Here is a 24,699-nt window from a genome sequence, read left to right as displayed (position 1 = left end):
ATGGTAGATCTATTTTTAAGTTTCAGAAGAACTCCCATACTGTTTTTCCATAGTGGCTGTACCAACTTACATTCCCATCGAACAGTGCATAAAGGTCCCCATTTCTTCACATCCTCACCAACACTGTTATTTGTTACACTGTTATTTGTTGTCTTTTTGTTAATAGCCATTCTGACAGATGTGAGATTATATCTCATTGTGGTTTTGATTTGCATTTCCCTAATGATTGGTGATTTTGAGCATCTTTTCAAGTGCTTTTTTTTGTTATTGAGTTGTATAAATTCTTTATGTATTTTAGACATTAACCCCTAATTGGAAATATGGTTTTCAAATATCTTCTCCCATTTACTAGGTTGCCTTTTCATTTTTTTGATGGCTTACATCACTGTATAGAAGCTTTTTAGTTGGCTGTAGTCCCATTTGTTTACTTTTGCTTTTTTTCCTTTGACTTTGGAGTCATATAAAAAAGAAATTGCTAAGACCAATGTCAGGGGGCTTAATGTTTATGTTTTCTTCTAGGAATTTTATGGTTTCAGGTTTTACATTCAAGTGTTTAATCCATTTTGCATTAATTTTTGTATACGGTGTAAGATAGTTGTTCAGTTTCTTACTTTTGCATGTAGCTGTCCAGATTTCCCAACACCATTTATTGAAGAAGCTGTCCTTTCTCCATTGTACATTCTTACCTCCTTTGTTGTAAATTAGTTAATCATATATGGTGGATTTATTTCTTGGCTCTCTCTTCTGTTCCAATGATCTCTATGTCTGTTTTTTATGCTAATACCATATTGTTTTGGTTACTATAGCTTTGTAATATAGTTTAAAATCAAGGAGCATGATATTTTCAGCTTTGTTCTTCATTCTCAAGATTGTTTTTGGCTATTTGGGGTCTTTTGTTGTTCCATACAAATTTTAGAATGATTTGTTCTAGTTCTGTTAAAAATGCATTGGAATTTTTATAGGGATTACATTGAATCTGTAAATTGCTTAGGATAGTATGGACATTTTAACAGTATTAAATACAATCATACTGATTACTAGTAAGAAGGTTGAATCATTAATCAAAAACCTCCCAACAAACAAAATCCAGGACCAGATGTTTCACTGGTGAATTCTACCAAACATTCAAAGAAGAGTTAATACATATCCTTCTCAAAGTCTTTCAAAAAATTGGGGAAGAGGGAACACTTCCAAACTTATTTTATGAGGTCAGCATTACCCTGATACCAAAACCAAACAAGAACAACATACACACCTAAAATTACAGGCCAATATTGCTGATGAACATAGATACAAAAATTCCCAACAAAATATTAGCAAACCAAATCTAACAATACATTAAGTATTAGCAAACCAAATCTAACGATACATTAATGTATTAACAATACATTAGTATGATCAAGTGGAATTTTTGAAGGATGGTTTAACGTTTGCACATCAATCAACGTGATAGGCCACATTGTCAAAATGAAAGATAAAAATCATATGATCATCTCAATAGATGCAAAAAAAAATATTTGACAAAATTCAGCTTCCATTTATGGTTAAAAAATAACCTCTCAGCAAAGTGGTATAAAGGAAATGCATCTCAACATAATAAAGGCCATGTATGACAAAGCTACAGCTAATATTATACTCAATGGTAAAAGGCTGAAAGCTTTTCCTCTAAGATCAGGAACAAGACAGGCATGTCCATTATTGCCACTTTTATTCAATATAGTATTGGAAGTCTAAGCCACAGCAATTAGGAAAGAAAAAGCAGTAAAAGACATAAATTGGAAAGAAAGAAGTAAAAACCATCACTATTTGCAGATGACATAATACTATACATAGAAAACCCTAAATATGCCACCAAAAAAACTGTTAGAACTAATAAATGAATTCAGTAAAGTTGCAGGACAAAAAATTAATATACAAAAATCTGTTGCATTTCTATACACTAGAAATGAACTATCAGAAAGGTAACTCAAGAGAACAATCTCATTTACAATCACATCAAAAAGAAGAAAATATCAATACCTAGGAGTAAATTTAACCAAAGAGGTGAAAGACCTATACATTAAAAATTATAAGACATTGATGAAAGAAAGTGAAGAAGACACAAAATATGGAAAGATATCCTGTACTCCTGGATTGGAAGAATTAATATTGTTAAAATGCCCCTATCTACTTTAAATTGGCTAAAATTCCTATAACTGCTATCATCTTAAAATTATAGAGGAGGGAGGAAGCAAAGAGAAGGACTTTGTTATAATATTTGCCAGTTTATCCTCAGAATACAATGCAATGCCAAGGTAAGATTATTACCTATTGTGGGGAAACATCTATGTATAAGGTGTGGGTGACTTTAAGAGACCCAAATATTTTATTTTTATGTATATTCTGAGGTATTTGTTTTCAAGTTATTTATATCCAGATTCATACTAAGTTATTAAATTGGTACTAATTTAAGAACAATCTTGTGCTATTATGTCTCTCTCTTTCGCTCTCATTCTAAAATGTGACCTAAAAATACATAGATTTTATAAAGTATCTCAAGTCTTCATACTCTTTCCCTCTATGTAATTACATCGTGTGGTATGATTCTGTAATGTTACCAATTATAATATTTGATTATATAGGTAACTAATGCTAAATACTGACACAGTCATGTACACTGAATTTTGACTTTTCTCACTTTAAGAATTAGTTGTATAAAATTATGCCCAAGTGTGTTGGGAAAAAGTCAAATCTGTAAACTAAAATTTACTCTGACATAATAGTAACTATTCTATTACATAAGTTTTAGCTACATCTTTCAGTATCTCCCACCAAGTAAGAACCTAAATGCCTTTAACAGAAGTAAATAGGGTATCCTTTATGAATTATTTGTTCAAAACATACAATTGGCAACACAAATGTAATAAAAATAAATATATCTTCAGTTTCACTAATGTGAGATTTATCTGACTTATTTCATTCCTGAAAGCATACTAGACAATCCCGTGAGTAATCAAGGAGGCAGTGAAGAGGGAGGCTGGATGGTAAAAGAGTACATTCACCAATTGATAGTCACTGGTCCAGCCCATAGAATGACTTTTGCATGTTGAATACAACTGTTACTATTACTAAACTGTTACTAAAAATGGAAATTTCTTTTTTTTTTTTGGTCTTTGAAATTTGGGTTTGCTTTTTAAGGGAAACTGTTATAGTAGCTCTACATTTTTCACATCAGTGATATAAGAAACAGTGGATGTTTTCAATGCTAATTTCTATTCTAGATTTAGCATAGTAGTTTTCAATCCTTTTTTTCCCTTACATACCTCAGTGTATAATAGCCACATTCATTAGTAATAGTAGCTCACTATGATTGTGGTTCTCAAATCTGGAGAGTGGATCACCTAGAGGATTTAAGAACCCCTGGGGAAGATTATTTACTCTGAAAAAAAAAAAAATCTGGAAAGGCTGAAATGCCCACTCATTAAGAAGCTGGAGTAGCAAGTAGGATAAGTTTCCCATAAGGAAGGCAATTTCCCGTTTAAATGTGAAAATTACTAGCATCAATAGGATTATTCTATAAATTACCCTACATCTATCCACAATCTCTATGCCTATATAAATATAATTATTAGCTTCCTATATCTACTATTTGCCGAGCTTTGTTAATAATAACAGAATATCTCTCATTTTGAATAGCTTACAAAACGTTAACACAAGAAGTTGCAAAGCACTAGAATAGACAGTGGCTTAGTATTCATTTTTTTCTTCAGAATATGAAATAAGTATTCATTTTAGTCTAAGCTATGGAGACCTTCCTTTACATTTTGATATTTTACAGACATTGGTAAATTATGTTCTTCATTTAAACAAGGTAATAAGTTTACTCAGGGTAGCCAAAAATATACTCAATCATACTTTATTATTTCTCTTTTGCTAAAAGGCATTCTGTGCCACTAGTGAACAGACCAAGCCCTCACATTACTTGTCGTCAGTAAAACATTATTATCTTTTGGCATCCTCTTGCACTAGGGGAAATAAAAAGTCACATGTGGAGAAGTTCTAAATGCTAGACAGAAACGATCCTTGGAGGGCAATTTTTATCCTCCACGGAAGTATTGCAGACTTCTTCCATTAGCATAGTCCCAGGGAGCAAAAGGTTAGGGAACTGGGACTGCCAGCTATACCTGAACACATAAGTCAACATTTCCTCCAAGCGGTGAGGGAGTGTGAGAGTGCACCCATATGTGCATTAAAGTATCTGAGACGAGAAACAACAATTGTACTATTTTACATTGCAATGTACTGTACAGATGGTGACATTTTGTTTGCGGTTGTAGGCAAGAAAGGAGGGCAGTTTCCAGACTCCCCCCTCAACACCTACCATTTGGCATAGGATATGGGAGGTTGAAGAAAACGGAGGGAGTTTTGCCTCAGTTGAAACAGCTGGGAAACAGATGGAAGCTAATGTGCAGTTTGCCAAAAGCCTCGTCCAAGGCTGTCACCCGTTTTCCACCAAAGAAAAGCTAGTCAGGTGATAGGAGTAGAAGCTTCAGGGTCAGCAAATGATGGACTTTGCAAAATACAGGGGAAAAAAGTCAAAAAATGTTTTAAATCCAAGATTTAAAATGTAAGTTTAAAAGTTATATTTTTATGTTATATTTATAAGTTATATTTTCTTATAAGAAAATGTAAGTCCAGAAATGCAATCCCAAGGAGCATGTTTTTCACAGGAAAGAAAAAGTGGGAGCATCATGGGTGGAAACCACAACAGAATCACAGATCCAAGGATAAAAGTGCCCACATAATTAATTGACATTGGTGCTACCTCAGCTACATTGACATTCTCTTTTAGGTAATGAAATCAAGAAGCACATACCCACTCTTTGTCATGTTAATTACAATATAACTATTCCATTTGTGCTTATTGTAAGTGTGCACAACTCACATCATTTTAGTCACTGAATTTCACTTTGTGAGCTACTTTGGTTTGGAATTCAGGCACTTGGTAAGTTGCTTTTGGATATACATGTTGAATTATAGCCAGACTTTTGTTCAAATTCAGTCACTGGATGTATAAACCTTCTCTTGTATATTTCTAGTTTCAGTGGGCATGCGTGTAGATCCACTGCATGTAACCCTTCTTCCAAGAACTGGCCCAAGTTTTGTATGTTTGTGTGTGTCTGTGGCATTTTTGAAGTACTGCTGAATACTGCAAAAGTTAAAAGAAATCGGTTTCAAAAATAAATACAACTTAATAGGCTTTCCTCAATGTGAATTTGTTCATTCATGCTTATATAAGGGAATGTGTTAACCATGAATCATTCCAACTGAATTGCTTATGAGAAAAAATGCCCTGGCTTTGCTTTCAGTTTCCAGAGTTGCATTACTGAAGGGAAAAGAGCATTGTCCCCACATAAAGAATAATCAGCCACAGATTTCAGACTAAACATGGCTCCAAACTGGCAAAAATATACTTTTGATTCACGTGAGAACATGAGTCCTTGTGAGAGGGACTTATCTGAATATTCTGGGCTGTGACTGAGTTTGCCTCTGCCAGTACAGCTGATGGAAAAGTTAAAAAAAAAAAAAAAAGAAATCAATCATCGGAAAGTTTTGTTCACATAATACCAGAATAGCAAAATGAACCAAAGATGTGGAGGTTGGCAAATCTGTGGCTTAAAAAAGTGGATAATGCAGGTTCCACTTAGAGCCTGGTAAGTTCATATGGTGTAAACACAGCCTAGCTGAGAACTCACACATCTTCTAATCCATAACTCATCTGGTCCCAGTGGCTTACAATCAGATACACTCAGCCTGTGTCTAACATACCACAAACCACTTTTTGCACTGGATAAAGCCCTGACTGCCCTGTCAAGGTGCGGAGGCAGTCCACACAGGGCTATGTGTCAAGCCCAGAAATGTGGTCTGTGAATTCTAAAGAATTTATGACAGTGCCAGTGCACCAGTCAGTGAAACATGTCCTGTGATCCCTCACAGGAAATTAATGGCCAAGTATGCCAAAATTTTGATGCAAACCTATTGCTACTGCTGCTACTAGACCTAGAAAACTTTACATTTGGCCAGCGTAGATTCTGGTAAGAGTCAAATCAAAACTGTTTACATTAGAGCACCTTGTCTAGAGGATTTCCATTATGCAGACCCCTCTTGACTTTAGTTAGACTTCCCCCAGCCAGACAGAAAGGAAAAGAACACTAAAAAAAAACAACAATATTTTGTACATAGCATATTTAAGCATCATTGGATGAAGAAACAAATACCACTTTAAAAGGTCCTTCATAAAGCTGTACCATACTATATTTGTCAGTTAAAAAAAATGTCACACTTCATAATGTGATTGACCGTCATTTTTCCTATATCATTTCTCTTATTTGGCTTCATAGAAGAGTTCATTGTATCACTACCTGGTAAAGGCATCACTATTTGTGTGTACAGGCTCAAAAATAATTAGAAAACTGGAATAATTTTTGAGAGAGTACAGACATGCCACTTTATCTTGATTATGTTGATATTTCACTGAGGTAAATTTGACATGAATTGTTAGAGCTGGTATGATTATCTATTACTTTGTATATGTAGAATTTTTTTCCATTATAGACACACATTCTGTTCTTCAGTATGTTAAGAATGTCTTCTAACCTACATCTCAGGGATATTATGAAGATAAGTAAAATAACTCTATGTTAATTATGTCTTGAACTCTTAGAAGAAAAGATGGCATGATATGCTTGCTGTAAATTATGATTTTTTCTACAGGGCATTATAAGATTTGGTGTTTGGGTACCTAATTTTAGGTGTTGGGCATCTTATGTTTATCTCATATGTAGGGAAAAAACATTTAAAACTCTGTTCATATTTTGAGTTAAATGAACAAAATTGTATTTACAGATTCCACATTGCACTAAGTATTACTCAAAATAAAAGGAGAGCATTGCTATTGCCTTCAAGGAGACTGCACTTAAATTGAAATTAAAAAAACAATAAATACACACACACACACACACACACACACACGTATGCTTACTCTGAGCTTGAACTAACTTTTATGGTCCAGTTGCTAGATATTTGAATTGCTCAGATAGTCACATACTGAGTCACCACTGTTTCTTAGGATCACTCTGTTTAGTCATCCTTAGATCTCAAGAATTTATGTTGAAAAACTTATTAGAAGAAATTTTATATCTGAATAGTTTGAGATATAAAATTGTTTTCTAGAGGGGCTTTGTTTTATCTTGTTATTATAACAGCATGTTAAGAGCAGTTAAGTTTTTTGTTCCTATTTTAAAAGAAGAAAACTAGACACTTCCCCAATTAGGTTGTGAGTCACTTGGGGGCACACTGGGAAAAAAAAGAAATTTATCTCACTGTGTTGAGATAAGTCTTACTGTCTTTGGTCTCTCTCTATTTTTATCATGTCTAACGCTACCTGGAAAAGTAGTTACTCAGTAAATGTTTCTGGTATGAATGATATGATTGAACATGCTTAAATGAATGAACTAACTCTAATTCTCTCTTTTATTTTCAGACTCCCAGGAAGGAAATTACAAGTCAGAAGTCAATAGCAAACCCAGGAAGGAAAGGACAGCTTTTACCAAAGAGCAAATCAGAGAACTTGAAGCAGAATTTGCCCATCATAATTATCTGACCAGACTGAGGCGATATGAGATAGCAGTGAATCTGGATCTCACTGAAAGACAGGTAATGTCGGATATTGAGATTATATGATATTTTTAATTGCTTTGGGTCAACAGTCTTCTCCCACCATTTTTGAAATGTCTAGCTCTGTGGTTCTTAAATATCATTGGGAAGACAGATTTTCTCTTTCATGATGAAGTTTTTGCCCAGCAAAATGACAAAATTAAGAAAGAATAAGATAGCCATGTTTTATAGAAAACTACATTTATTCAGTTTAAGGAATCATCCTTTGTTCTGTGATTGTACCTTTCTTATATTTTTTTATTTTAAAATATTATTTCTTTTATATAATGACAGCATATGGAGAGGAATTTTATTTGCTTATATTTTAAAATCTCCTTATTTTGCACAGTAGAAAGTTGGCAGTCCCATGTTGGTTTCCTCTATTGCTCAGAATAGGGTTTATGTTGCACATTAACCCCCAAACCTCAGTGACATAAGAAAAAAATTCATTGTTTGTTCACTCTCAGTATACTAACTTTACAAGTCCAGCACTCCAAATAATCACTCAGGGACCCAATCTGACCCTCTGGCATCCTGACATGTGGTGTCCTTGGTAACCACAGGAGGTAAGAACGAGTTGGAGGTTCATGCATTGACCTTTAAATGTTTTCACCTGGAAATGACCCATGTCACTTCCATTTACACTCTAATGTCTGGAAATAGTCAATGGTACTACTTAAATTCAAGGGAGCTGGGAAATTATGGGAGCAAGGCTACATAGATCATTGGTAAACATTTCTACCCCATTACTTCAAATATTTTTGAAATTGTATTGGTCTCAGAAATTCAAAATTCTGGTACCCACTCATTTAGAGAACACTTTGAAATTATTAGTGACCTGTGGACACCAGTTAATAAGACCTAAATAATATTTTTAATTAATTCCTTTTTAGGTCCTTTCTTGTATTTTAATTGAATGGCATATGATTTACTCCAGTAGTGTTCCCAGAGCACTCCTTATACGGATTCTGATTTTCCCTAGGAGAATCTACCCTACTGATGGTTAATAGTTGCTAATCTTTAGGAAAACATTCCTGAAAGGCAAATGCAAACATCTTTATGGACAGTGCAGTTTTGATTGGCACTCTTAGGAGTAGAGTCTCATTTCCTCTTCCACTGTACGCACCTCCTCCAGGGATCCCACTGGAAGCAAAGAAATATCAACATAGTGTGGACAGATGAATACTATCTTAGGAGAGCAAGTTATTTTATCCAACTTCTTCAATCATCTGCTTTCCTTCTGTTAATTTCTGTATTTCAGGTTTTAGTAGGATAATTCTGGGTAGTGAAAATATACAGAGGAACACTTTTATGTGGTTTTATTTATTGGCAGTTTATATTTTATTAAATATTACGACAAGTACCGAAGTTATGGAGCACAACATTTTCATTCCCTTGAACTTCACATACAAAGTTCTCTCCATAAGTATACATTTGGCATGCTGGAAAGCAGGATCCAAAATCTACATTGTCAGACCTCTGTTTTTTTGCTTTTTTTTTTTAACTGGAAACAGAAAAAAAGAAGGAGAGTGGAATTATACATTAATGTTTTTGTGTAGAGACAGTGAATTCTAGGAAATGAAACTATATTTTAAATGATACATAAAGGAAATAAGAAACTAGAGTTTGCTTGTAATCTACAGAAATATGGGATGCATTACTGTGTTTAGTCTAGAGAAAAGTCAAGATCTGTGCTTTCTTTTCTGGGAATGTCCTATGGTTACCTGTCATTATCTGATCATAGAGCAGAGGTCTCACTTTTGGCTAAGAATAATGTCTTTTTAGGAGAAATTCTTTAAATTTGGTTTGGGAATTTTGAAGGTATTTTGGGTATTTCTTCTTTTTTCTAACTGACTTGCCATTCTTGGAAAAGAATCAGAAGCCATTATGTGAAAAACTTATGTACATATATATACATACCCCCCCACACACTATATACACGCACATGCACAATTTTAATCTTTGTTTTTTCAAACGGGTCCCTTTAAAATTTGTATCACTTAGCCTTTGCTGTGTAACAAGCCACTCAAAAGTCTTAATGGCTTTAAATAATAACCAACATTTAATTTGCTCAAAATTTTGAGGATCAAAGATTTTGACTGGGCTCAATTGGCCTACTTCTGGCCTTACCTAGAGCCCTCATGGAACTGTAGTCAGCTGGTGGGTAACTAAGAATTGGTTGGTGTAGGCAGCCTCACCTGGGACATCTTGTCCCTGTTGCATATGTGGTTTCATCTTCTAATAGGCTCCCTGGGATTCACAAATGGTGGTAGAAGCATTCCCAGGAGTAGTTAGAGGAAAAACGCCAACGTACAAGGGCTTTCAAAGCCTCTGCTTGCATCATATTTACTAATGTCCCATTGTCTAAAGTGAATCATATGACCAAGTTCCGTGTCATTGTAAGAGAGGACCGCCTATGGGAGTAGACACATGGAAGGAAAGCAAAATTTTTTGGAGGTCATTAGGGAAACAATCTAACTATAGCCTCATAAAGGGAAAAAATAACAACAACAAACGCTAAGAGTTAATTAGGTTTTCAAAGAATTCAAAATTTGGTATTGTGTAGAAGAGTTTTTTTATCCTATAAATCTCTATTAACGGTTTTGCAAGTTAATAAGAAAATATGATGGATGCATGTGGAATCTAAATTCCCAATCAAAATTATGTCTTTAGTTTTTGTTAGTCAGAAAAAAATTTAATTGTTATGAGAAAAATCTGAACAAAAATCCTAGATTTGGCAATTGGAATTGGGTATTCTTAGGCAAGTAACAATCTCCCCAAGGCCTAAAATGGAAATTAAAACTACCTTCTCTTTCTTCTACTCAGGTTTATATGTCACAATGAATGTGAAAGAAATCTTAGCATAAACTATAAAACATATCTGTCACCCAGAGGGGGGAAAACTTCTTTGCTATGCAAGGCATAGTGAGTTAATCCTTTTGTAACACAAATATTTGTTGAGCTAAATGATAGAAATAAAATCTTGTTAAAATAAGCTGGACAAGTCTGGTAGAACTCATGGAAGAAGCAAAAATTGAACAAGTGTTCACTATTGTGATGAGTGTTGAATATCAAGAGAGGAATGACAGGGTCATCTGAGACAATGTTTCTGGTTATGCCAAATGTTCATGTCTTTTTCCTCTACTTCTGTGCACATTCAATATCTTAAATTAAGAATCTGAAGGCTTTTATTCTGGGCTGAATTTTACTATGCTAAATTCATCAGAAAAATATTGTATGCTGTCAATCAATTTTGCTATTCTTAAAGGTCTGAAAGCATATTCCTCCAAGATGCCAGAGTGCTCATCCCAGTGAGATATTTTCAGTTCATTTTCTCATGGTTGGGCTTTTAAAATTATAAACATAGAGTTATAAACTGAACCCTTTGCATTCATCTTCTTTTAATTGAGATACAGCTATTCCATTACTTTGATTTTACATTAATGTCATACATACTTACCTATGTAATCTATATCTTGACATATGAAATCTTAAATAACTTCCCTTTTATAGGATTTCCACATGTAAAATATTCTAATTATAGATGTACAATTTTTCAGTTCCATTCTGCTGCAAGATTTTTTCCTCACTTTAAAATAACATGAGATTTATTAAAGTAACTTAAATGTATACACCAAAGAATATTATATCTAACTCCATTTTGCTCAGTGTTTTCCTTAACTTTAATAGAATGTTTAATCTCCTAAAAAATTTTTTTATTGATTTTTTAAAAGCCTGTCAAAATTCAAATATAGAAAAAGAACTTGTTTGTTCTAATAATGTAAAGGGAAAAAACAACAAATATTGAATAATTTCCATTAATAGCAGAATTGTTTCACAAGAAATAACTTTCTCCTAAATGAAAACTTACTTTATAACCAGAAACAGTTTTTAGATGTAATTTTATTTAGAAAATTTACATAATTGCCTATAAAATATGTATAATTGATATGTTATTTGTAGATACTGTATATGTATAATATACATATATGTATAATATATGTATATTTGATATGTATATTTGATATGTATATATGTATAATTGATATGCTATTTGTAGATACTGCTCCCTTGTTTATATCACCCAATCAATATACTTGCCACAATGCTCTGATGGGCCACATACATGTGATTATAAATATTTGCAATAATGATTAGGTTTCCTTTTAGAGAAAAGTAAGGTACACTAAATCCTTAAATATCACTCGGGACGCAAATTTTCAAACCTGAAGAATAGTTCTGAAATCTCCAAAGAAATAGGACTTTTATGTTTGTGTCTCCCATAATGCAATGCCTATACAGGTAGGGGAAGTCTGTAATCCCCTTTGAACTCCATTGGGCCAAAGAGGAAGAAGAAAGAAGGAGAAAAAGAGGCTTATCCTGCAAAGGGAACTCCATGTTAGCACTTAGGTGTTCAAGAAAATTGTTTTATGTTAAATAAAAATGGATACACTGGAACAAAGTTGAGCTTTAAATATTTTAATTATATAGTGGTTTTTTGTGGAATAGTTACCACTCTAGTAACCTTCCAGTTTCTAATTTACAGCCTCAAGTGTACAACATATTCTCATATACCCTTCTCAGTCAACATCTAATAATCCTCAGTTGGCAGACCCACTTGGAATACTTTGAAGAGCCAGTCAGTCTAAAGACCCTCCTGTCCCAAGATTTTTTTTAAGTTTGACAAGCTTATTCTGCTTTTTCATCCATCCAGATACACTTGGAAAAAGCTCATGCCAAATTTTTAATGTCTCACAATGGGAAGAAGAGGGAAGGCAGCTGCATAAAACTATAGGAGTGACAAAATGGACATATTTATAGAGTTAAGGCTGCCAAATATAGAAAGAATGGGAGATCCTTCCTTTTCACAAAATCATTTCACAGAGCTAATCAAAGGTGCAATGTTGCAGATTTGTAAGCTAAGATTACCAGGATAAACAGCCTGAATTCATGATACCTCTGCCAAGATAAATGGAAAATCCCACCTAGTTGGATCATATTACATTAGTGGGAATGAGAGGGATTATGTTTTGTTTGTTACTCATAAATCATTAAATGGCTCAATGCCAAGTATTTTCCAAATAGACGTCCATTTTTTGGATGACTGTGAAGGAGAATTTTTCCTGTGCCAAATAAACAGTGGTTTTGTGTTTTACTCAGAATTTTGCACAATCCCTCCCCTTTGCAGGTTTATTTCTATACATTTCTGTGAATACTTTCAGTTACTTAGGTAATAAATTATGTCTCCAAGATCAGACATATTGTCTATTCAAGGTAATCCAAGAATACCTGTGTAGCCAGTGATTTTAGATATTTCCTCATTTCTTTAGAGTAGTATTTAACAGTCACATAGAGTAACGGTTAGATATTTCTTTTGCTTAAATCATGGTGTGCCTGCTAATTTGAGAGATTAAATATGATTTGACTCGGATGGGAAAAATGGGGTAGAATAGGGTGGACAATTTGATGGTGGAATATACAATGGAATCTTAGTTCAAAATAAAAAGAGGTATTTCCTGAGTGATGCTGTTTGTTTGTTTTTTTAAAGAAATGCATATCGACAATGTGTGGTGAGCTCTAAAAGCCACATTCAGAACTGCCTTAGGTTCCACAAAACAAAGGCTATGATGTAAAATTTAAGAATATCAACAATAAAGCAAAATCTATAAAGAGAAGATTAACAGTTCCAGCCTCTCCTAACTTAATTTTCAGAGATATTAGCTGTATAAAGTAGAAGGCTGAGAAATAAACAATTGAACCCTAACCATTTACCAATGTAAATATCCAAGTTTGAAATAATATAGAAAAAAATCAGAAAAATAAGACTCCACCCTTATTGAACCAGCCTTGAGAGTATGTAAAGAATCTATTTTTTAAAACGTTCTTAGGTAGATGAATAGAGAGATAGACGTAGAGATATACAGATACATCGCTATCTACCTATATGTATATACACACACATATAAAATGAGCCTTAATTTTAGGTATTTCCTCAATAAGGAAACAAATAATTAACTTATATTTAATCAATAAATCGACAGTAACATTCTGAAACATATGCGTTGCAACACAGATCATCATTTAAAGTGTAATGTTAAAGAAAAAATCTTCTGTAATGAAAGATTACTCCTTTTCCACAGTATCCTTGCGATCATATACGTTTTTTTCATGTAATTTAAAATGAATTCTAAAACTAAGAAGCTTCTGGACATTTTGAGAAGCTGGTTCAAGTTTTATGTTAACATCTTCAACTTTAAAGAGATGTTCTGTTATCTAAAAATGTATATAGAGCATTGCATATGTTCTGTGACATCTATAAAATAGTAAATACAGATCTAATAATGGACAATTTCTAGAGAATTTGGCTATAAAAGACATTCTACCAATTAACTCCCTATTTCCATGACTCCTCATGAAAACCTGAGATGTATTTAACTTAGGATGGATTTTAACTTCATTTCTCTTTATCACTTCTAATTCTTATGCTGAACAGTTTTTTTTCAATTTTTTGAAATTTTCCCAGTTATTGAAATTACTGAATACTTTTGTGGTCAGTGTATATTCATATGATAGTAATAATTGCCATTATAAGTTCTTAGAATAATTTTGGAGACAGTCCCAAAATCTAATAAAAGTGTAGTGAAGGTTCACATGTATTCTGATCTTGAAATTAGTTGTCAAGAAATAATCAGAATATTTAATTAGATTGAATCATAAGAATTGCCAATATTCTACTGCTCTTATAAGAATGGTGAGTTTCTGTGTTTCAATCAAATATTTACATTTGATAGATTTCACTTAATTAGACAGTGGCTAGGATAAAGTTCATTTCTTAAAATTGTATATACTGATTGTGATATATTGCTAACTATTGTTAAACATTATCCCAGAGATTAGGCAAGATGTTGCGAGCAAAGGTCATCATTCTAGTTGATCTTAGTAGTTTAAACAAGGTAAGTAGCAGCTGTGGGTCAGAATACACAATTTCCATGTATTCAAGAATTGCTATTCAGGAATTTGTTAACACAGTAATGGAGAAAAATGCCTAATTTAGTTTTGATATTTCCACTTAGATTTGCTGAAGTCATTTACTCATGATATACTGAGCTAAACAGTATTTCACTTAGAATAACTAAAAGATGTATCTGTTTTTTTAATCTTGTATAGAAATAGTGTAGTGAATTTTCACTGGACTTCATATTAATTCATATTAATAAAGTAGGTCATTTGAATTGAATTTCATCAGGTATGACAAAAGAGGTATAATTGTTAGCATTTACTACTACTATGACATTTCTAAAGGGTCAAATTTAAAAGTGGTCAGTCCTCTAAGAATTTTGCTCATCATGTGAATGATTACTCTGGCTGCATTTTTGTTAAGGAGAATATAATACATGTGATTGGTTTGTAATAGTACCCATTGCTTTACCATTTATTATGGAGAATTTCATTTGTTGCCTAGAAAATAGTTTATTTCTTGTTCAACATGTTATTTGCCCACGGCTGCCAATGGCTGATGCGTATGACTACATTTTTTTTTAGTGAGCCTGGTTCTCAAGCATTCTAAGTACAAAAAGAAAAAAAGAGACTTTGAAACTGAAAATTTTAGAGGCCGGAAAATGATTTCCTGGTCTTAAACATTGTGTTAAAATAGAGGAGAAAGGTGAGTGGCAGTCCTCTACGCAGGGATTCAGGCTTTAGTCATGGAATATGTCCTAACCCCCTTCACCCCCCAACACACACACAGACACACACACACACACACACACACACACACACACACACACACACACACACACACACACACACACACACACACACCCCACGTCCCAACCCCTTGTTGCACTGCTATAGAAACAGCAGTCAACCGGTAGCTCCCATGTGCTTCTTGGAAATAGCCGAGGAATTCCTTCTCTTAATCAGATATAAATCTATTCAGACAGGAAGAGTAAAGAAGCTTACTTTTCCCCCATTTTTCATCCTTACCTTATAGAGCATTCTTGGTTCTAATTCTTCAGTTTGACCACTGACTTTGCCACTGAATTACTTAGATAAGTCTTACTGGGATCCATTTACTGATACAGTAGGTTTACTAGATCAGCCGCCATGATCAAATTTAATCACACCTGTGATAAAATTATATTCATACAATTATTCCTTTGCATGTTTTCACATGTTAAAGATGTGAATAAATATTTGTTAGTGTTTACAGTATTTCAAGTGTTCATATACAAATAGAAACAGTTGAAATTTTAAATCTACAAACTCCAGATGTTTAGCGACATCTAGATATGTCACTGAAATATTTCGTTTTCATCCAGATGTTACGTGTTATGACTGTTTCTTCAAAAGACAGACATTTATGGTAGTCTATAAATATGGGTTATAGCATTATATAGATTCTACTTTCTATCAACCAGTTTGCCTCTGGCCATTTTAGAAAATTGTATGACAATACAGCTACATATTTCTTTTGTGTTCTCCTGATATATTGTGAACCCTCAAGGACAGGTGTTATGAACTTATACATAGAAGGTCATATGTGAATGACTAAATAAATTAAAGAGATAAAACGAATGTTTAGCAAATAGTAACAATGATTCTCAGTTACAGTATTTTTATTAAAGAGAAATATTAGATTTCTAGATTCTGAAATATCATTTAAACAAATTAGCTACAGTAAGATTCCCTTAGCTGCTTTCTTCAGTAACGAGAGTCAAGATGTGAAAAAATGTTTTCCTATTTATTTAAATAGTAGTTTGATTATCCAGGCAATGTGAATACTAAATACTTGTAAACTAGGGGATTAAAAAGTGAGGCTTCATAATAATCAGATGTTCTGAAAAGTAAGGTTTATAACTGAGCACTTTAAATATTTACTACTAATCCTGCAGGCTATTATTTCCTTTGTTTTTTTTTTATTTTGAAGATTTTTTTGAAAAATATTACCTTCATGCAGAAATATTAAGAGGCTATAAGTTCGGTTCTTATTGCTTTGGTTTCATGAACAATGGTATTTTTTCCTTACTCAGATTCTTGTGGGAGAAAGAACTTATTTTTATCTGAGTTATTAATCATACTGTGTAACAAAACATACTTCATATGGAATCTTGCCCTAGATCCAATCTTAAAAAAAGGAAATACTAAAAACAAACAAACAAACAAACTCGTTAACCAGCATTTCCAGAGAAATTGCCAATAGGAGATAAATTGAGTTTAAGCACAAATAAAGTAACAAAAGTTCACAAAATTTATATATCATACTCCAAGATGGACAGATTTGTTTTAGTTGTATGCAAAATATTTGATGATCCAATTTCCTAGCACCTAAGGTACTACCCTAGGTTAGTAGAACAAAAAATTCAGAGACACACAGGATGCCAGTAACAACAAGAGCATGAGATTCCCAGGGGAAAGAAATCATTTGCTATAATAATTGTGTGGCAGCAAAACAGTGTGGGACATTGAATGTAGGGGTAGAGTTCATGCCATCTCATGGACCATTGGGGGAACCTCTTATTAGGGGATTAGCAATGACACCAACTACAACAACAAGCAGTTTAAGGATATTCTGTAAAAGATGAAGCTAATCTTTACTCACCTCAGTATACGCCAAAGGCCTCATATACAGTCAGTAAACTGCCCTTGAGGGCAGGAACTATTTCTTATTTATTTGTACACATTCCTCAATCTAACCCCTCTTACCTGTTACTAAACATTCAGTAATATTGAGTGTATGAATGAATGACTAGAGATTCCAAGTCACCAAGGAAACACAAGATTAGTTTTACTCTACTTAGTTTATAAGTGCAGATTATTATATGAAACACACTTGCAAATTTTAATCAAAATAATTTGCATATTTTAAAAATTGTCAAGCATTTGAATGATTATTCTTTAGCTATCTTACAAAAGTATTTTTTCAATCCAGCCAATGAAGCTGGATTATTAAGTGATAATAAATTAAACTATAAAGTTTCTTTATTTATAAAACCATGGAGTTATTATTCTAATGGCAATATTGACATAATCCGGAATACTTTTATAGATTTGTTTTTAATACTGTGATGGTTGTAGAAAAACATATGCTTTTCCCCAAAATCTTCCTCTCCTTATTTCAATTCATCCCAATATTTTATAGTATATTTGAAAATACAACTGGACACACTGACTTTTGAAGTTCTGTACTCTTCCTTCCCATTTTTATATGGTGTACTCATCATGCATCTGTTTCTGTGTTTTGTTCCATTACTAAATTCATGGAGTTCCTGTATCAAATATGTAGCTTGAACTAAGAAAATACCTCAAGGCATTTCAAGAAATACCTCAAGAAAATACCTAAAGGTATTCAAATTATTAGATTTATTATATAATCATCAAATGCTTTCACATATGCATGCATATATCTATATATCCATGTATATATATTGATACATAGCTACTATTGAAAACTCTGAAGTCTTTCATTTGTCTGTTTAAGAAAATGAAATGGCAAAATTTCACATGGTAGACATAGGAAACAACACAAAATAACCTATACTGTTTCTAAAATCAATACCATATTCTTACATTTTTCTCAATTTAAAATTGCACATAACAGGTTTTATACTGGTATTATAGAATTAATGCACCCCTCCTCCCAGAAAAGGAAATAAGTATAGATTTAAAGAAATCTATTCCTCCCATTTTCTGCCAAGATTATTTTGGCTGGATATTTCACTCTTTGGTGACAATGATGATGATGTGTTTCTTCCATCTGGAATTGTCCATGGAGAAAATGTCCCTATGGAGAATCTTGAAAGGCTCATTATTCCAATATTACAAATATGAAAATTGAGGCAGAGAGAAGTATAATTTTCTCAAATTCACACAGAAACTCAGAAGTGAAGCCAGGAGTAGAGCCCAACTCATGTGGAAAAGATCTAATGAAACATGCAATGTCAAACTTGCAAAGGTAATTAAATTGAGTAGTATAATTACCTAAATTACAGTACAGGAAAATACTGTCATATTTACAAACCTAATTATATTGGGTAGGAGAATTACCTGAATGATAGTAATCATATGGATGGAGTTCACATACTTTATATCCTTTACTTTTCTAACCTGAAGGCTTAAAAAGCAGGAGTTTGAAATATAACAGGAACAAAACCAAAAAAAAAAAAAATCAATTTGGAGCCAAACAAACCACCAGGTTTAGATTCTGGCAACACATTTTCCCGTCTGCGTACTCTTAGGCAAGTCACTTAACCTTTGCGTCTCAACTGCCTCATCTATAAAACGGGAATCATATAGAAAAAATTTTGAGTATTTGAAAAATGCATATATAGCACCTATCAGTATAGGGGCATAGCCCTAAGTAGATATGTGACTAAAAATCACAGCTTGTCATTTGGCTATTAAGTAATAATAATACAGGAACACCAATCAGCTTGTTTTTAATCCGTCTATTTTACTACATATTCTGCGTTTCTAAGCAATCTTTTCCTACATTTTCTTATTTTTGATTGTTAAATGGATTAATATATGTATGGATAATGTAAGATACAAGATTTTAATTATGGCCTGATAGAAGAGTGAAAATCCAGAGTTGAGAAATGACTTGGTTTAAATGTTTTCTGGTGCCAGCAGCTGAGAAAACTGTACAAATTTTGATGGAGTATTGTGATTTGAAGACCACTAAAATAAGTACATCTTTAGAAATGTAATATGTTTCTCTTTACTTTCTCTTTAGCACTCTGCATTTACAGAAATTGAGATTGTTTCTAAAGTGAAAATGGAGAATATTCAAAATATTCCTGGAGTAGAATAAAACAGAACTATCTCTGCCAGATATAAAGACTTACTATAAAATTATAATAATTAAGACTGCGGTTTTGTCAAAAGGATATAACAAATGAGTGCATCAATAAAGCTATGTGTAAATGGAAACTTGATGTATGACAAAGTTGAAAACAATAATCTCTGGAAAAAGGGTGGACTATTCGTTAAATGGTCTTGGAATAACTTATTATACAAGTGGAATAAAGTAAATTTAGAAATTTTCTTTGCATTATATACTAAAATCAGTACGTCATGGATTGAGCACTCCAATTTGAAATGCAAACCTTAAAACTTTTAGAAGACAAAGAAGAATATCTTAATGGTCTCAGAAGAAAGAAGATTTTTAGAGACGACATGAAAAAGATAGCCATAAGAGAAACAATTGATAAATTTGAATATAATAAATTTTAGTTTCTGATCATCAAAAGATACTCTAAGGAAAGGAAATGGACACACTATAAATTGAGAGACTATAGTAACAGCCATATAACCACAAAGCATTAAATTAGCATTCAGAACATATTTTAAGAGTCCATAAGGAATGAAATTAAATCCAAAAACAACTCAGTGTAACCCAAAGATGTGGAGGCATTTCACAAAAGAAGAGATACAAATGGGCCATAAACACTTAAAGATGCTGTACTTCATAGTAATCAGGAAATGCAAACTAAGAAGATGGTGCGATAACATTTATAGTCATTATGTTGGAAAAAAACTGATAACTCCAAATATTGACAAAGATGTGGACTGGTAAGAACTCTTATACCCCGGACTGTGGGGGGGTTAAATTGATGAAGCTTTAGAAAATAATTTTTCTGTATTATCCTGTTAAATTCAACATTCATACACCCTGTGTATGATGGCAACTCCTGAGTGTATACTCAGAGAAGTTCTATCACATGTTTATCACAACACAAATGCAAGAATATTTATAACAGCATCATTTATAATGGAAAAAAACAAGTTGTTCAAGTGTCCATGAACAGGAGAATGGGTACACTGTGATATATTCACACAATGAAATCGTATACAGTCATGAAAAATGAATGAATGCAGTCCCTTGAATCAACATGGATAAGGCAAGAAGGCTATAGTTAAAAACATTCCATTTCGATAAATCTAAAAGACAGGCGAAATTAAACAGTACTCTTTAGGGTCACATGTAGTGAAAAAAGCTGTTGTCTCTGTTTATTTCTTTGTTTCAAATAAGGGCTTGGGGATGATAAACACAAAATTCAGGCTTGTGGTAACTTTGAGTGGGGTAGACAGAGAAATGCAAAGTAAAAGGAATAGTTAGCCTAATAAGAATATACAGTGATGAGAAGTGCAGCAGGAAAGGAAGTCAGTTCCTCCTAAACAAGAAAGTGAAATGATGCCATTAATTATTATGGTTGTGGTCATGGATGGTCATTTAATGCATGTCTCTACAAAGCTGATGAGACTAACATAATATACAATCTCAGTATTAGCAATTAACAAGTATCAGTGAAAATTTTGGATCTCGATCGTGTTTGGAGGAAATCATTGGAATCACATATATGTAAAGTAAAATAAAAGTACTAAGGGCAGAAAAAAAAGCATAGTTCAAAAGAAGATGGATTCACTCTGAGGTGGAATGGTCAAGTAAAGCTTTGGGAATGCAGCCGTGGACTGCAGCGGCACAGAATGACCTTCCAGATGTAGCTTCATCAGTAGCTCCCTGAGCATTTTTTTTTTTTTTTTTTGTCGTACGCGGGCCTCTCACTGTTGTGGCTTCTTCCGTTGCGGAACACAGGTTCCAGACGCGCAGGCTCAGCGGCCATGGCTCACGGGCCCAGCCGCTCCGCGGCATGTGAGATCTTCCCGGACCAGGGCACGAACCCGTGTCCCCTGCATCGGCAGGCGGACTCTCAACTACTGAGCCACCAGGGAAGCCCTCCCTGAGCATTTTTAAAATGGGTTCAGGAATTGACAGCCCGGGGCGGGAGGAGGGCTGTTGTTTGACCCAGACAATTATTAAATGTTAGTTCTAATTCACAGAAACTCTTTATAAAGCTAAATACCTTTGAACCACCTAAAATGATAGAGTACTTTCCCATCTATTTTTTATACTGTATGTCATAAAACGTGAAATATAGTCCTTGGTACCTTCTGAAAGTTTTAAAATTATTCTCATGAACATGGGACATGATTAAATTCCATGTTGATTTATTTTCATATTCACTCTTTCATAGTGTGTTTGTATAAGCCTTTGAAAAGCTACTTTTTTCACTGATGACCAAAAAGGAAGAACAAAATGGTCCATTTAACTTTCTTTCGTGCTTTCTTTTGTTTGCTCCCTTTCTTCGTTAAAGGTGAAAGTCTGGTTCCAGAACAGGCGAATGAAGTGGAAGAGAGTAAAAGGAGGACAGCAAGGAGCTGCTGCTCGAGAAAAGGAACTGGTGAATGTGAAAAAAGGAACACTTCTCCCTTCAGAGCTTTCGGGAATCGGTGCAGCCACTCTCCAACAAACAGGGGACTCTCTAGCGAATGAAGACAGCCACGACAGTGACCACAGCTCAGAGCATGCACACTTATGATATACACGGAGGGGATCAGCTCCATTCTCAGGAAAGAAATGTTGTGATGGCAAGCCTTCTTCGAACATCGTTTACACAGAGAGATGACTAGGACCGTGATTTTTAATATTATTAAATTCAGGCATCTCGAGTCTGTTTCTCATGATATATAGAGGGTTTACACTAAGTGCCACTTATTAAAGTTTCTACTACAGTGAAGATGGAGGTGAACTTGCTTTGAATATTGCAGATGTGTTGGTCGTGTGTATGACAGTGAGCAGCTTTGTGTTTGCTTTTGCTTGCACTGAAAATTAAATTGCTATCAAGAGCAAACTATGAGACATGTGCATTGAAGGTGCCTCCAGAGTGAAGATGCAGAAGGTGAATTTGCTCTGAACATTCCAGATGTCCGAGGTTATGTGTGTGGCAGTGGGCAGGTATTTGCTCTTGCTTGCACTGACAATTACACTACTATCAAGAATAAACCATGAGACATTTTATCCTGAACAGCCACAGTGCCTGAAATCACTCTTAAGTGGATTAAAAAATGTATTTTAACTCTGTATATATTACCCTTAAGTCATTTTACTGTCTTCACTAAGTTTAGCAATGCATTCGTATTAGCTGATGAAAATAGGCACTCACAATGACAGCCAGAGCCAGCTTCTTGTCTTTTTATACATTTTGTCATCCCAGAAACAATCAGCACATGCTTACTTGTGTTTGAGTAGAGAAAAATACATTAGAGTCTGATAGGACATATTCTTGTACCACAGACAAAACAAATCTTATGTTGCATTTTCTATCAACTGCTGCTAATACATTATTATAAAACTTACCTAGCTCCTCAGTTCTTCCTATCTTATAGCTTGGAAAAAAAATTTAGGATCATAGGCAAATCAGTTACTTGCAGAAAGAGCTTTGTATGACAGACATTGTCTGATTTTATTTCTATAAAATGTTAGCTGTTGTGAATATGATTTAATTAACAAGAAAAAGGGTTCCCCCCTGATTGGCCATGGTAGACAAGTTGCAAAACAAAATTGATTCCTCAAGTTGGTAGAAGGTAAAATTCTGAATGTTTTCAAATTAAATTCAGTAAAAACACATTATTTTTTCATATATGATGTATTCATGCAGAACAACAATCTTTGTATTTTGTAAAAAAAAAGTGTTTAATAAATGATCCTTTGTAAATAATTTTGGTCTCCCTACAGTGATTTCCTAAATGTTTACAGGTTTTCATGATAATGCTGAAGTGCCAATTTGTCTGCACTTGTGTAAATCCAGATGATCATAATTAGTGAATCGTCTACATTTTTTAAATTTCTGAACTTTTTTATTACTGAAAAAAATCCTTGTGTAATAAAAAAGCATCTGAGAATAGGCATGTGGTAAGCCATTTCCCTGATTTGAAGAATATGCCAAATAGATTTCTTTGTATGTTTTAAGAAATCAAAGACAAAAGTAGGAGAAAAAGTAATATTATTCACCACAATGTGAGAAACAACACAGTCATACATTTTTAAGCTTATGTATAAATAGAGCTGAATTATCCAATGATTGTTTCTAAGTAAAAATATCCAGAGTTGTTGATGTGAAAATAAGCTAATCAAAATTCTTAGTCCTAGTGGACATTACCAGTATAAGAAGTCAAGCATTATGTTAACTTAATGTACTTTGTATCATGCATGATCGCACATACATTGGATATCTACATCCTACTTAATAACTTTATAACACTGTTTTTCTTGTGTCCCATATTTTAACCAAAAATATTTTGAAATATCCAGCAGTTCCCCCATTCCCTAATTAATTAAAAATAAAAATAAAGAACACTAATCCGTAAAAATTTCCAAAAACCTCATTATTGGATTTCATTTGCTTTAGAATAGTGAGACTGACAAAAAAATAGATTTGGTTAATTTTAATTTGCTTAGTCTAGCATGATATATACAGAGTATTCAAGAAATAGAATAATTAGATTGTTCATATCACATTTTTCCCTTTGTGTAATAAATTTTATCACAGCAGTTAGCAATATTTCTAAATTAACTTTTGGAGGGAGGCAATTCAGATTAACATCTTCCAGGCATAAAACAGATACTCTTCTATCAATTACTTGAATGAATACAAAGTATATTTGTACTGATGACATCTACTTGGGTGGACTGACTTTTCTTACTTTGGATTTAAATTCAAAACATCTTGACAGAGAAGTGGGAAGATAAAAAAATCCAATTGAGTTCTATAGGGACAAAGTGGAGAATATTTCATTTCAGCAGGAAAATAATCTCCAGTAATAAGAGGAAAGGACAGCTGAAAAGCAGCTAAAATGAGAGCTAAGGGCTGTGGCCAAATAGAAAGGTACGAGAATTACCACTTAGCGTGATAAATGAAGTGGGAAAAAGTGATTCTGAATAGATATGACATTTAGGAAATGTGAAGCATTTGTATTGTGGACCATTCCTTTATTAGAGAATCATAAGCTATTCTAAAATGATGAAGTGAAATTTGACTCTGGAGAACGTTAAGAATCACTAGGCAGAAGAGGCCACTGGCTGACCAAAAGGGGGCATCATTTTATTCACAGTGGATTAAAGTGATCCACCATAGAAGATGCTGGAACACATTAGCAAAATGA

General features: G+C 33.5%; 1 protein-coding gene across 1 annotated transcript in view; it reads left to right on the top strand.

The window, feature by feature from the left end:
• Positions 1 to 23,255, top strand: part of MEOX2 (mesenchyme homeobox 2) — a 65,194-nt gene extending 41,939 nt beyond the window's left edge. The window contains exons 2-3 of the mRNA XM_060157110.1: positions 7,523 to 7,695; positions 21,852 to 23,255. Of these exons, the coding sequence (XP_060013093.1) occupies positions 7,523 to 7,695; positions 21,852 to 22,076 (398 nt within the window). The 3' untranslated portion in view covers positions 22,077 to 23,255. The remainder of the gene's footprint in view (positions 1 to 7,522; positions 7,696 to 21,851) is intronic.
• Positions 23,256 to 24,699: the final 1,444 nt, after the last annotated feature.

The sequence above is a fragment of the Lagenorhynchus albirostris genome, chromosome 8, assembly GCF_949774975.1.
Source record: "Lagenorhynchus albirostris chromosome 8, mLagAlb1.1, whole genome shotgun sequence".
Taxonomy (NCBI): domain Eukaryota; kingdom Metazoa; phylum Chordata; class Mammalia; order Artiodactyla; family Delphinidae; genus Lagenorhynchus; species Lagenorhynchus albirostris.
Note: the sequence above shows the minus strand (reverse complement) of the source record. Positions and strands in the feature narration are given on the sequence as shown.